The 14,295-nt window shown below is 53.2% G+C and overlaps 1 protein-coding gene across 1 annotated transcript in view; it reads left to right on the top strand.

The window, feature by feature from the left end:
* Positions 1 to 14,295, top strand: part of WSCD2 (WSC domain containing 2) — a 52,995-nt gene that overhangs the window by 13,723 nt on the left and 24,977 nt on the right. The window contains exon 3 of the mRNA XM_008707652.2: positions 1,925 to 2,109. Coding sequence (XP_008705874.2) covers positions 1,925 to 2,109 — 185 coding nt within the window. The remainder of the gene's footprint in view (positions 1 to 1,924; positions 2,110 to 14,295) is intronic.

Raw genomic sequence — 14,295 nt, 5'->3', positions numbered from 1 at the left:
TGGTAAAATAGATTGCTGGACTCCATTCCCACTTTCTGGTTCAGTGGGTTTGGGCGGGGGTGGGGGGTGAGGGGGCGGACGGCAACAAGAATTAGCATTTTTCGTGAGTTCTGAGACAGAGGCCATACGGACTCTGTGGGTCCCGGGCCCACGGTTGGAACACCACCGCTCTGATTTTCACACAAAGCTGCGCGTTAGAATCACAGGGCCAATTAAATTAGACGCCCTGGAAGTGGGAGCCAGGTGTGGCATTTAAAAATGTTCCCCAGGTGATCCTAATGGCTATCCATGTTAAAGAACCACCGATAGGAGGGTTTGTAGGCTGAGCCAAGCCATCTGGACGCTTCTTGGCGTGCAGTGGAAGCCTGGGGGGTGGGGCGGTGAGGGAGTGGAGAGGTGTGATCTGTTTTAATTCTGGAAAGATCCTTCTGGCGAAGGCCACACCAGGGACATCAGGATTAACAGTCTGAGGCCCTCCCAGGGACCACCGGTGACCCTAAGGATAGCAAGGCCGACTCCATTTCCCTTCCTATATTAGTTATCCATCGCTGGGCCACAAATTATCCCCAAATTTAGCGTCTTAAATCAACAAAGATTTATCATCTGGCAGAGTTTCTGAGTGCCAGAAACTATGATCCGGGAGTGGGATTCGCCACGTGCTTCAGCCTCAGTGTCTCCATGAGCTTGCGGTCAAGAGGGGGCAGGGACTGCAGCAGTCTGAGGGCGTGGATGGGGCTGGAGGATCCCGCTGTGAGGCACTCACAACTGGTGGCCTCGTCCTCCCACCCGGCAGCTGTCCCCCGCCCTCCCCACTGTGAGCCGTCCCAGGGAGGGAGACAGGAGGAAGTTACCACTGGCTCTGGAATTGCAACACCCACTAGAAGTGGGATTTTTTCCACCTTGGGAAATGTTCCTTCTATCAGCGGGGTCCAGTTATACGAGAGGGGCTCAGGGCACCCCATAACCAGGGCTTCAGAGAGATGGGAAGTCTGAGACAGGCGAAGGCAGGCTGGCCCAGCCCCGGGATGCCGCTGGGGTTCAGGCACCAAGATGCCCATTTGGTTTAAGCTGCTCGTGCTGCACCTGCCAGGTGCGTGTGTGGAGCGGAGGACGGCACGTGCCACCCGGGTAGCGGAGGTGTGCCAAGGCACGAGTCTGCACGGGTCTGTCTGTCCGGCTGCCCACGGGCGTCCAGGGTGAAGACGTGAGCTGACCGCTCCCCTTGGGCTCGCCTTGCATGGCCAGGGGCCTGCAGGCCGAGCCTTCCTGGCTCTGGAGAATGCCTCGCAGGCAAGGGGGCTGAGCGGGGCTTGTCCTAACCCTCTCCCTCCGGCCCCAACCCCTGCAGCCAGAACAGGCCCTGCCTTTTCGTCTGTTTACAGAACGGGTGCCCACTGAGAGTCCTTTTTAGGAAACAGTCTGATGGCTATGGAAAAAAAAAGTTGACAACCTTGCAGTGCCTGGATTTTTTGTTTTGTTTTAGGGGAAGGAATTTTTTCCTTGGCTGAATATGTGACCTTGGTTTTGCCATCTTCCAAGGGGATATGAGAGTCCCTGCCTCCTCCCTTCATTCCAGCTCTTCTCAGGGGACATGGAGGCATCATTCCTCGGGACGTTTCCTGGAATAAAGGGGCTGGACTCTAGAGATATAATTAGGGCATGGCTGTAGACGGGAGGAGCAAGAGAGTGGGTTGGGACGGAGGGACCCCAGGCTCGGAAGGGGTGTGTGTGTGTGTGTGTATGTCAAGTGTGTAAGGTGGGTGTCAATAGAACATGTGTGGCCACGTGGGTAGGTGTGTGGGGATGAAGGCAGGGGGTGGGCCTGGGGGTCCTGGGCCCCGGAGCCCTCCCATCCCCCTGAGTCTCCCGGTCCCCGGGGTCTGCATGGTGGCAGCTGCCCCGGCCTGACCACAGCCTTCCCCAGGGGTTACCTGTATGCCGGCCTGGAGTTTGGAGCCGAGTGCTACTGCGGCCACAAGATCCAGGCGACAAACGTGAGCGAGGCCGAGTGTGACATGGGGTGCAAGGGCGAGCGCGGCAGCGTGTGCGGTGGCGCCAACCGCCTCTCCGTCTACCGGCTGCAGCTGGCCCAGGAGTCTGCGCGCAGGTGTACGTGAGTCCGCCCTGCCCCTCTCCGGGGTTCCTCCGCGGCCTGCTGCTCCCTGCCCTGCGCCTTCCGTGGCTCCCCAGCACTCCACGGTCCTGCCCCTCCCACGCTTCCACCACAGCCCTGCAGAGTCCTCTGCTCGGGCTGCGCCGAATGTTTCCACCTGTCAGTGTCCTCTCCCTCCCGCACCGAGCTGCCACCTGTGCCGGCTGGGTCCCTCCTTCTCCCCTGTCTTCCTCTGTGACAAAGTGAGCTAGAGCCTGAGCTTGTCCGCCTTCCTGATTTTCTCAAAGCATCTTGTCTGTAACGATGATGCGCCCGCGGGAGGACCATAGCAATGGCAAGAGCAGACCCTGGGTCATTTTTTAAGTGCTTTATGCGGAGTAGGGCATCCTCGCGGTGACCCTGTAAGTAGGCACTGTTCTTCTCTTACTCCCATTTTACAGACCAGGAAACTGAGGGTCCATGTCACATAAACAGCGGAGGATTTAAACCAATTCCAGGGCCTACATCTTTAATGCTCCCGTAGAGAGAATTTCTTGCTTGTCGGTGCTTCAGTCTTGTTGGAAAAACTCTCTAGTTTGCACACGGAGGGAGGGAGGGAGGGAGGTGAGCAGGAGAGTGTGGGCGCGGGCCCATCTTCTGCAGACATTGTCCCATTATCCCCTCTCTGGGTGCTTCCTAACAGTTAACGTCTGTTTAGCAAGAATCCGCCATGGGCCAGACGCTGTGCCAAGCCTGCTGCATGCCCGAGTTCGTCTCCCTTCCCTGCAGCCTCTTCAAGCCTACCAGTGTTAATTCCCATTTTACAGTGGGGAAACTGAGGCACACCGAGTTTAAGTGAACCTACCCAAGGTCACCCCGTCTATTTAGAGGTGACTTACAAACCTGGGAAAATCGCAAAGGGCCTGTACATTTTTTAAAGGCAGAGGGCTGGATTTCTCCCGGTTACCCTTCTGATGCAGTCCCAAGGCAGGGACAGGAACCCACCACCACGTCTCTGACCCTTGGGCCAGCACTTCGCAAATGTGAATGTGCCCGTGAACCCTATGGAGATGTTGTTACCATGAAGATTCTGTTTCAGCAGGTCAGGGTGAGATTTTACATTTCTGCTGAGCTCCCAGGTGATGCTAGGCTGCTGGGCCAGGGACCACACTTTGAATAATAAGGCCTCAGACCTCAGCGGAGCTGACACGGCCTGCCCACACGGGTGGGTTTGCCTGCCGTCCACGGGAGTGCCGTTGTTTATAAAAATTCATTGTTGGTTTGCCTGATCACGTGTTCTGTTTTCCAAATCCCGTGCTTTTGAAGCCCCCATCAAGCTTTGCTCCGCAGGAGGGTTGAGCATGCTGTCAATTTGCAAAGGTGCTGATTGCTGCAAATGGATGCACTGTCAGCCATCCCAGAGTCTCCTCGGTTCACCCGGGGCTGAAGTCCTGGCTGGCAGCGGACACAGGTGGTGTTGAAATCCAGGCTGGAGAATGTCCACGCAGCGAGTCTCTGGTTTGGCCGTTAGTGTAATGAGGTTTTAATTTGATGGTAGATTTACCATCAACATGCAGATCCCTTTATGCCAATATTTATGTTATTTTGATGGTTGACTTTGACTATCTGAAGAGCTGGCATTAGAGTCGTGGGTATTTAGCGAGAAAGCTGCTGCCACTACAACATCCAAGTGGATGAGGCTGAGCTGGGTAACAAGAATTAGGCCATGTAGGTCATTAGCCAGATAGCAGCCAGACCTCCTTTCGGTTATGTTCAGATTGGCTGGATAATCTGGACATATTCTGCCCCTCAACCCCCAACACGCGCTCGCTCGCTTTCTCTCTCTCTCTCTCTCTCTCTCTCTCTCACTCACACACAAACACACACACACAAACTACTGTGATCACCTGATGTGAATAACACTGTCACAGGCCATCAAAGAGTTTTCAATCAGCTGAAATATACAAGCCTCCGCACACAAAGATGCTAGATTCTATGTAATAGGGTGTGTCTTGCCCTGTAGCAGTGGGAGGGCTGGGTGGTGCTGGAGACAGCCCCGGAGGCTGGCGGCGACGCTGCCGCACCCCTCAGCTTACCCACCTCTGCAGTAGCAAAATTACCCAGGATGGTGTTTTGTTCCATCTGAGAAAGGAATCTTTTGCATTGATGTCCAAGAGGGGAACATAGTCATGTCTACTGACGGTGGCCTCCTGGGTTCTGTGATTCCACCACCTTGTCCTGAATCATCCAAGGTTTGAAGCTGGGCATCTTCAGCGGGAGGCTCCAGAGGAAATTGAAGCTTTATTAACCTCAAGGCTGAGACAAGAGTGGAAGTGGCTTGGATAAGGAGCTGGATGGTTGATGATGTGTCAGATTGAGATTCCTGGTGGGCTCCCAGTTGGCAACATGGTATCTGGAGAGAGCATGGGGACCATTCATTGAACCAGTGAGGAGCACCCATGTGGATTAGGCATGGGGAGGATGACTGGAGAATAAAGCACACTTCCTGTCCTCGGGGAGCTCACCGTCCAGTGGAGAAACAGACCCAATACCAGCGGGGTCTGTTCAAGCATGGGGTATGTGTTGGGGGATTGCAGGGGCTCTGTCTGCAGGAGCCAAGGGAGCAACATTTGAGCTGAATCTCATTCTAAGGAGATTTCTGGGTGAAAGGGAGAGCCCTATATTCCAACCATGAGCAAAAAGTGCAGGGTCAGCAAAGGTCCTCTGTTGAGTAGCCCATTGGAAGCACCTTCCTTGCTGATGTCCCCTTTTACAGCTTTAGAGACTGAAGCCCAGAGAGCAAAAGTGGCTGAGTTCAACAGCCGTAGGGGAGGCTTCACAGAAGAGAGCTGTTTGATAAGGGTCTTGAAAGATGCATAGGATTTTGCCTGGTGTAGGAGAGGAGGATATCCAGACTCAAGTTGCAAAGGGGTGGGAGAGAAATCTAGGTAGAGGGAATGAGTGTGCAGAAGTGTAAAGGCGACTTCAGGAAATGATAAGCAAGCATGATTTTTCAAAGGCCACAGTCCTTCCTAGGAACTGAGCATGGGCTGGAACCCATGTTTGGGTGCTGTAGACACCTTGACCTCTTGTATTGGATTCTGGACCTCATCTCCTCTCTTTTGGGAGAACTCCTTGGATCTAGCTTACCTTCTACTTTCCCTGATCTCTCTTTCTGCCCCATTTGGTGACTCCAAGCAAAACAGAATCGCCAGTGTCTTTGCTCTGACCCAGTGGCACCTTCAGCTTCCCATTTCTGGATCTGATTTATATACAAATAAATCAGAAAGGGAGGCCTTCCAAGTTACTGGCACACAACACTAGGTAGGGAAATGAGCAAATGCACCAGGAAACAGGTATGGTAGAAACCAGACTCCATTTGTATAGTCATTAGTTGGTATTAACACTGTGCCCTAATTGTGTTTCCCTGAGCAGAGGCACAGAATTCTTAATGATTGGAAAGATCTAAAGGAGACTTATTATCTCCAAGCTCCACTCCGGTGGGGCCTTTGCCTTGCGTAGGGAGGCAGCCTACGTGTTCCTGAGGTGATGGAGTGCTCCTACAGTATCGAGAGCATTAAAAGGTTGGCAGAGCAAATGTCTGCAGGCACCCTGCTATTCTTCCTTGACACAGACTCTCAGGCACATAGACTCTTTGCTCTTGTTACAAAAGAAGCGAGAAATGGACTTCCTTCTTGGTTGGATTACATTTTTCACAGAAGTTTGCTCAATGTGTCAGCAAGTGTGGCTCTTCTCCCAGGGGCAGAGACCTGCCGGTGATTTGAGAACATTAGGCTTTATAGGATGTTGCAAGAAATTCCATTTGCCTGGAAGATTCTTGCAAGATTTCTGTTACAAGGTTTCTTAGAACTACATTCAACCTGTATATACGCATTGGGCCCATTGGGTGGCTGTCCATGGTGCTGACCGTCCTGTAGTGCTACCTAAAAACCCCAGGACTGCAGACAGACCAGCTTCTCCCAGGGCTCAGCACATTTTCTCTTGTTGTTTTTTTTTTTTTTTTTTTGTTTGTTTGTTTGTTTTGTTTTCTGTCTTGGTGGAAGTATTATGAAGTATTATTAGGGTAGAAGTATTACATGATCGTGGGGGAAAAAAATAGATCCTTGACTTAGGGTTCACAATTTACAGTGTATTTTGTGTACTGTGAGTTTGGCAATTTGTTGTATTTGAAAGTTAGAAGGGGAGTTTTGTGTTGTGCTTGTGTTATTCTCATTGATAACTCCATTCCAACCATTTCTGCCAAGGGGAGCCGCAGATGATCGTCTTAAGTCACACTGGCTGGAGGGACCATCCGTAGCTCCTCCTTCGCCAGTTCTGGAGGTCTCTCCTTCCCCTTGATATGTGCCTGGGACCCCTGCATTTTATAATTTATATGGGTCTTCAGGAGTTCTGCTGTGTAGGTTCAAGGAGATGATAGCTAGAAAAATTTTCTTCTGCATCACAACGGGGAAGAATTGGTTTGCTCTTATCCCTTCGGCAAAGTCCTCAAAGGCTATGATAGGGACAATGTAGGTCTTGAACTCAGACAGACCTTGTTTCTATCCCAGCTATCTCGCTTACTTGCCATGTTGCCTTTGGCTAGGCTGCTGACTCTCTGAGCCTCAAGTGGCCCATCGATAAAATGGGGACAATTCCGTTTAAAGATGGCTGTGACCATCAAGTGAGATAAAATCGAGAAAGCACCTAGCACAGTGTTATTGAGCAGTTGTGATGCCCCTTTCTTCCTGAAATGAAAACTCTTCAGTGCACTCCAAGCAGCACCCTTCATGCTATCTGAATTTGCAACAGCCCATAGGAGCCTTTGGTGATGCCTAAAAATAGCTGGTTTGAATTCTCGGACAGTTAGGCTCTTTGTGTAATTCAATCTCTCTCTGATTATAGGTAGCGGTTAACAGCTCCCAGCTCACTGCCTTCCCTCCTCTCTGACATCTTTAATGCAGTAGAGCCTGGCCTAATTACCCAGGGGGTGGTGGCCTCTTTCAAACCAAGGGGAACTCTTCCACACCTGCCTTTAAGCTGATGCCTGGTGACATTTACCTCATTTTTGTGAAGCCCCAGAACAAAGAGATGGTAGGACTTCAGAGACACTTGCAGCTGGTTCCGGCTGTTCTTCATCTGCCCCCAGCAAAGAGAGTTGCCAAACAGTTGCTCTGCTCACCTCTTGCTAGTAAAAGCCTCAAGCTGCCGAGGTCACGCACCATCCCCGCTGGCCCGGCAATGAAGAGCTGACATTATCAGAATGTGGGGCATGGGCTTTTGTGATGCCTGGACTCCCACTGCGGGGCCTGAGAGGGTTTCTGGGAAATTCAGGGGGCTGGTGTGAGGTCTCTGGAGCCCCCAGCCCTGTGAGAATCCGGCAGGCCTCCCGCAGAATGGCAGGGGGGTGGGAAACCAAGATGAGATGGTAAGCAGGATGGGGGTCACATCCCAACTCTGCTCCCCACTAGCTGTGTGACCTGGAAAAGCCACTGAATTCTCATTACGTCTCAGAGTCCCCACCTGCAAGACAGGATAATAGTCTGGCCAGCCTCGTGGATCGCTGTGAGCCTTAACTGGGATACAGTACGTGTAACATGCAACACTAGTGACGTAGAGCGAACAGCTGATGTTCTGTTGGTCTTTAGTGTTGGTCATGAGGAAGACGCTACCCAGGGTCACTGCCATTGTCCGGAGGCTGGACACTGTCACAGCTCCTGGTGCACCGTTCTCACAGACTGCAGGCTGGGAAGAGCAATGGCCCTGAACTCCATGGGGGATTTCCCTTGTGGATTAAAAATGCTTCAAGATCCAAAGACATTTTAAGTTGGGCTCCCCAGAGGCAAGTCTGTGACCCTTGGTTTGCTCGGGAAGCCAGCCGAGGATGCACTTGTAGTGGAAAGACAAGGTGAGACAAGGAAGGGAGGGAGCCCTTACAAGCTCCTTTACAAAGCGGGTCACCACTGAGGACAGCAAAAGCTTAATCCCGCTGCAGAGCTCTGGAAGACGGTGGTGAACGTGCTTCAGAGGTGTCCCACCAGAGGGCAGGAAGCTGCAGTGTTTCCCCTCCCATACTCCCCCGTCATTGGCTGAGGGGGGCTCCTGGGGAGAGGAACCCTTTGGCAGGTCCGGCCCTTTCCTCACAGGCCCTGAGACTGAGTCCTGGCTGTTTCTTGTCGGTCATTGTCCGTCTGTATCAGGATAGGGAGTGCCAGGGGCTCTGCTGGGGCACTGACAGTGGCTGCTGTGCAGGATCCAGCCACCCTTCGTGTGTCACGGACGAGCGAAGGAGAAGAGCTGGGAGCGACGCTGAGTCCTGCTTGGGTCTCAGTCACCGTAAATACCATGGCATGGACTTTTACCCTCATCGTGTGGTGCAGATATGATCCCCGTTTACAGATGGGGAAACTGAGTCTCGGGAGGTGAAGACCTCTGCCCAAGGACACACAGCTTAGTCAGCATCTGGCCCAGGTCTGTCTGAATTTAAAACCAATCTCCTTTCTGCTGGGCACCAGGGCTTTTTGCAAACAGGAAGGCGTCTACCCACTGCCGTGGAAGTGGAAAATTCTGTCACAGAAGCGTGTTAGGATGGTCAAGGGACCCAGGCTGGCCAGCTCTCCTTCATTTGCAGACATACGTAGTGAGAGGATCTCTTACTCCTTAATGGGGAGAACCAGGTGGCCCATTTTATAGATGGCGGAACTGAGAGTAGTGGGAGAGTTGAAGGTCTTGGCCATCGTGGGTATTCTCCATGTTCCGATCACCAAAGCATGCTTTCCAGATCCCTGGGAGCCCCACCTTTCTGCCAGACATCACGAAGCCCCCAGTGACCAGGTGGTTTCCCCAGAAAGTGGAATGGGCAGGACTGTAGGAAGACCCCACATCTAACAGGTCAGCTGCTCCTGGAACTGCCTTCCCACACCGGGTCCCCCCCTCCCCTGCCCCTAGCGCACACTTTGCCCAAAGAGAGACTCACACCACTGCCTCCTGATCCCATCTGGCTCCTTCCTTCTCTGAAAACCTCACCTTATTTGCTCTTCAGAGCGTTCAGCTCAGCGTCCTCTGTAAGCTGGGAGGGTCAGGGACTCATTAGCAAATGCTTAAATGTCAAAGGGAGATGACCTCAGTGGGGCTGGGCTGACAGAATCTTCCTCCCCTTTCCCACCCTCGGAGTCAGGCTGCCTGAAGACAGCCTGGCGTCTAGGTGTCCAGGCCAGTGGGAGGAAGTCACACGGAGAGATGGCAGGGAAGAGATTCAACTTCTTCTCCACCTGCTTTTCCTTTTAAGTCTAAGGGCGGGCAGCAAGGAGATGGTCCACAGACCTTCGTCGGTTCCAGGACAGTACTGTGGCTTTCAGGTGTGGGGCCAGACTGGACAGCCCCTTCCGGAGCCCCTGGGTCAGGGCCGAGCCCCTCAAGGGCCCCTGCAGGTGCATGCTGATATGGCCCCGTCAGCAGCTGAAGCCCCAGACATAGGCATCGGGCTGGGGTGATGGACGGCAGAGCATTTGACCAGGGAGGTCCAGATGCGTGTGTGGGCTTGCAGGACCCTGAGTGATGCCCCGGTGACCTCAGTTACTCAAGGTCACATCTGCAAGAGGATGCAGGGGTGACCCCAGAGACCACTGTGGGTGGACGTCAGCTCTCACACGCCCACGGGGAGACACACAGTGCTGTCCAGACTTGTCTGTCAGGTCCCATGATACACAGGACCCAGACAGATACCAGTAGTGCCTGGCTGTGAGCTCCAGGAGGGACGGTCCCCATGCTCTCAGCATCCTGGGGCGGGACTCCATCTGGGCTGGGCTCCGGGAGAGAGACCTGCCCCCTCCTGTTCCTCTCTCTTGCATGGTGCACTGGGTAAACAGACCTATCTACTGGAACCTAGGTGCTGGCTGTTCAGGGGACTTTTGGGAAATGCCCAGCCCCTGGTGGCATTGAGCCTGTCTGGTGGGAGGTTGGCTGAGGCTCAGCCTGGCCCACTGCTAGGACAGACAGAGCCCTCTTCTCAGCTATGTGGTTGCCAGGCAACCCTGAGAGATCACCTCGGGTTACGGGTTACGTCTCCACCCCATGGTGGAGTCCCACGCCCAGCCCCAGTCCGCCACCCTTGACCCCTTCTAACACAACGCTGCCTTCCCCTGCACGGTCTCGGGAGTGGTAGGGGCGTTCAGGAGGCAACCACATAAAGGGAAGGAGGTGATGGGCTTCAGATCTCTACAGTATCCCCAGGCCTGCCCTAGGCCCAAAGGGGCCTCCCTGAGCCTCAACCCCGGAATGATTTCCCGTAGCAACCCTCCCGGCCTCAGCCATGACCCAGCGGGGTATAGGATGGTCTCTTGAATAGAATCCCTTCGGGAAAGAGGAAGGTTAACAATTCGAATATGGTTTTGGAGACTCAGAGTCAAGAGCTGGGCGTTTTTTCTTGGTACTTAAAGAAAATCTGACTCCAGCGTCAAGACATCCCAGAGTGACGGCTTTGACTTTGTGAATGATAAGTGGTCCAAGTGGAGTGAGTGTGAAGGGCAGAAGGGACAAAACAAGGGTCACAGTGTGTTCTGCAAAGGCTAATACGAGGCCCGGGGGGGAGTGGGGGCTGCTTAATGTGGGACAGCCCAGAGTGTGTGAGGCCTTGGAGCTCAGACATGCGTGGGTTCAGAATCCAGAAGCGGCTCCTTGTCAGCTGTGTGCCCTTGGGCAAGTCACTCTCCTCCTCTGAGCCTCAGTTTCCCCTTCTGTATAATGGGGAGAATGAGACCTTCGTTGTAGGGCTGGTGCCCAGAGAGCAGCCGATAAGACCACCCAGAGTGGAGGACGTGTCTCACTTCGATTCCAGAATCAGCCGTGCCTCACTGGCTGACTTGCGTCAGGGGGTTTCAGCCTTCTGAGCCTTGTTTCTGCATCTGTACAAATAGGGATGTGCATACCACCAAGGTCATGCGAGTGCTGAACAAGGCCACGCGTGGGAGTGGTTCAGCCGGTTTCCTGGCAGACGGCAGCGTGGCTGGTACTCGGGAGTCACGGTGATACCAGCCGTACATCGATCTTCCTGTAAGCACCCGATCATCGTAACAGCATCGTTCCTATTGGAAGAAGCAGAAACTTGGGAGACAGAGACACCTGGCTTCGTTTCACTCTATCCCTGGACCGCTTGGTGATGCTGGAAGGCAGAGAGAGTCCTTGAGTCCCCGGCTCCCCATCTATAAAATGGGGGGAGCCGCAGCACGTACCCCGGGGGCTGCTGTGAAGACGAAGTGGAGGCCAGGCACCCGGCATGGAGCCTGGCATCAGCGGGGGCTCAATCAGCGGTAGCAAGAGTTGAAGAGAGAAGGCAAGCTCCCTGCTTTCTAGAAACAAGGCAGTGTCTCTCTGCCCTGGGACCAGAGTGCGCCTCCAGCTAACGGAGTTTTCCGGTTAAGTGAGGGTCCACACGCCTGTGTTGGGTGTCCCATCTCGTAGCCATGAGTCTTCAGCTCAAATGCCCGACTCCCTCCCTGGCCTCACCTTGGACGGCACGTTTCTCTGAGCATCATCGAATCTTCCGCAGGGTGACTGATGATTTTCTAGGGCTTCCCTCTGAGCACCCTGGGCCATGGGCTGGGACACTAGTGGCATTTGGGGTTTGACGGTTCCTCCCTTGGGGGGGGTGGAGTGCTGCCCTGTACAGGAGAGAATCTGCGTCGTCTGTCCACCTCTCTGCTATTTATACGTGGGGAAACTGAGGCCTGGAGGACCTCAGCACCCTGACCACCCCCAGCTACTATAGCCACCGCCAGGTCCCTCACCAGCCTGGAGCAGTGGCTGAGGACAGCGGGGCAGAGAGGACTGGATGGTGTGAGCCTACGGCGTGCTCTGGAAATTAGCCGTACGCAAATTCCAGATATCTTCTCAGTTTGCTAGGTTTGCCTCCGCCAGGAACGACTTCGGGCTACTGGGGGCCAGGTGGTAGAAATAATCCCTAGGGTGACCGCTGACATTTAAAGCGATCACTCCCAAACTCTCTCCCTCCCCCTCCTCCACCATCCTTCTGCCCGGGGAGCAATTCTGCGTCCTTTCCCCTGCACACAAACGTCAACGTACGTGTGGGTCCCAGCTGGGTGGTTCGATGCTGCAGACAGACCCGGAGACGGACAGAGATGGAGGGATATGGTTTTTGCAACTCGCTTCCTTTTTTCCCCAAGGGCTGACATTTCGTTTCTGAGACGTTCTTGCCAACAGTGGGGTCCTTAGGTTTGCCCCGTAACCTCCCTGTGTGAGCCCTGCTTCTCTCAGCTGCACAACCAGCGTTTACTCCAGACCTCGCAGAGTTTTCCAGAAAGGGCAGTGAGATGATGTCAGTGAAGTTCCCAGCAGAGGAGATCACACGTGGTGGGCACTCAGTAAATGACACCTATTTCTGTGCGTCTGGTTTTGGTCTGCACTGTGTGAACGGCGTCCTTGGTTTTACGTGACAGCTGTGTTCTGGAAAGGTTCATGCAACTCCACTTTGAGAACAGCTGACCTCAATTTCAAATGGGTATCATGAGCCTTTTGATAAATTTCACAGGGGCATTAAAAAAAATTTTTTTTTAAAGATTTATTTATTTCAGAGAGAGAGAGAGAGTGAGTGAGCATGGCGGGGGGGGGGCGGAGAGGTACAGAGGGAGAGAGAGAATCCCAAGCAGACTCTGTGCTGATTGCAGAGCCTGACACAGGGCTTGATCTCACGACGCTGAGATCACGAACTGAGCTCAAATCAAGAGTCTGATGCACAACTGACCGAGTTGCCCAGCTGCCCCTAAAAAAAATTTTTTTTTAAAGATTTATTTATTTGACAGACGGTGGGAGAGAGAGAGAGCAAGAGACCGAGCACAAGCAAGGGGAGTGACAGGGAGAAGCAGATTCCCTGCTGAGCAGGAGCCCGACGGGGGACTCGTTCCCAGGCCCCCGGGATCATGACCTGAGCTGAAGGCAGACACTTCACCGATTCAGCCACCCAGGTGCCCTTGTTTTTTTTTTTTTAACTTGTCTTAATTACATTAAAAATACATATTCACTATAGAAAAAGCTAGAAAAGGTTTTAAAAAGATGGAAATAAAAATTGCCTATAACGCTGCTCTATTAGTCAGCGTTCTCCAGAGAAACAGAACTTGTAGGAGTTATAAATATGTTAGAAGATGTATTTAAGGAGTTGGCTCATGCAGTTGTGGAAGCTGGCAAGCCTGAGATGTGTAGGGCCGACCAGCAGGCTGGGAACTCGGATCGCAGCTAATGCTGCAGCCTTGAGGCAGAATTCCTTCTGCTCTGGGAAACCTCAGGTTTTGCTCGGGAGGCCTTCCACTGATTGGACGAGGCCCACCCACGTGCTCAAGGGTGATGTCCTGTAAGTCTCCCTAAAGTCCAGTACGTATAACTGTTAGTCACATCTACAAAATAATCTCCACGGCCACACCTAGACGTAGGTTTGATCAAACAACAGGGCGCCGTAGCCTCGCCATGTTGCCCTAAAGCCACCATCATGGGCCGCCTGGGTGGCTCAGTCGATTAAAGCGTCTGCCTTCGGCTCACGGCATGATCTCGGGCCCCTCGTCAGGCTCCCTGCTCAGCGGGAAATCTGCGTCCCCCTCTCTCCCTCTGCGCCTCCCCACTTCTTGTTCTCTCTCTCAAATAAATAAATAAAATCTTTAAAAAACAACAACAAAAGCAGCCCTCGCGCTTGCTCTTCAGAGATGACCGTGGTTATCGATATGTTAGTCTAGGTCCTTCTAGAGATTAATATTGAGAATTTTTACGTAAAATTGATATCATATGGGGAGTTTCATAGTCTCAGTTTATATTTAACCTCTTGAACACATCCTCTCTCTATGGTACCCCTGAATGCCATTTGCTCTTGATGGGGGCACAGAGCCCCGTTGTCCTGTGACTCCGCACTTTATCTGTCCAGCACTTCGTCGTTGGACACCTAGGCTGTTCCCTGTCTTTCACGCGTTGCTATAAATACATGCCATCTTGAACATCCTTATTCATAAATCTTGGGGTACACCCAGAGCGGGCACCACAGGGGCCCACCCAAACCCCCTTTTCCTGGGTGACTGTGGGCGGCCAGTGGTTCACACCTGCCCCCTAGAGTGAAAATGACCACTGGCCCAAGAGGAGCAGACCCTCCAGGACCTAATGTCCCACAGCCAAGAACTGATGTGCTGGCGGCGGGGGGGGGGGGGGGGGGC

Source organism: Ursus maritimus, unplaced genomic scaffold, assembly GCF_017311325.1.
Source record: "Ursus maritimus isolate PB19 unplaced genomic scaffold, ASM1731132v1 scaffold_33, whole genome shotgun sequence".
NCBI lineage: Eukaryota > Metazoa > Chordata > Mammalia > Carnivora > Ursidae > Ursus > Ursus maritimus.
This window is presented reverse-complemented; position numbering and strand designations above follow the sequence as displayed.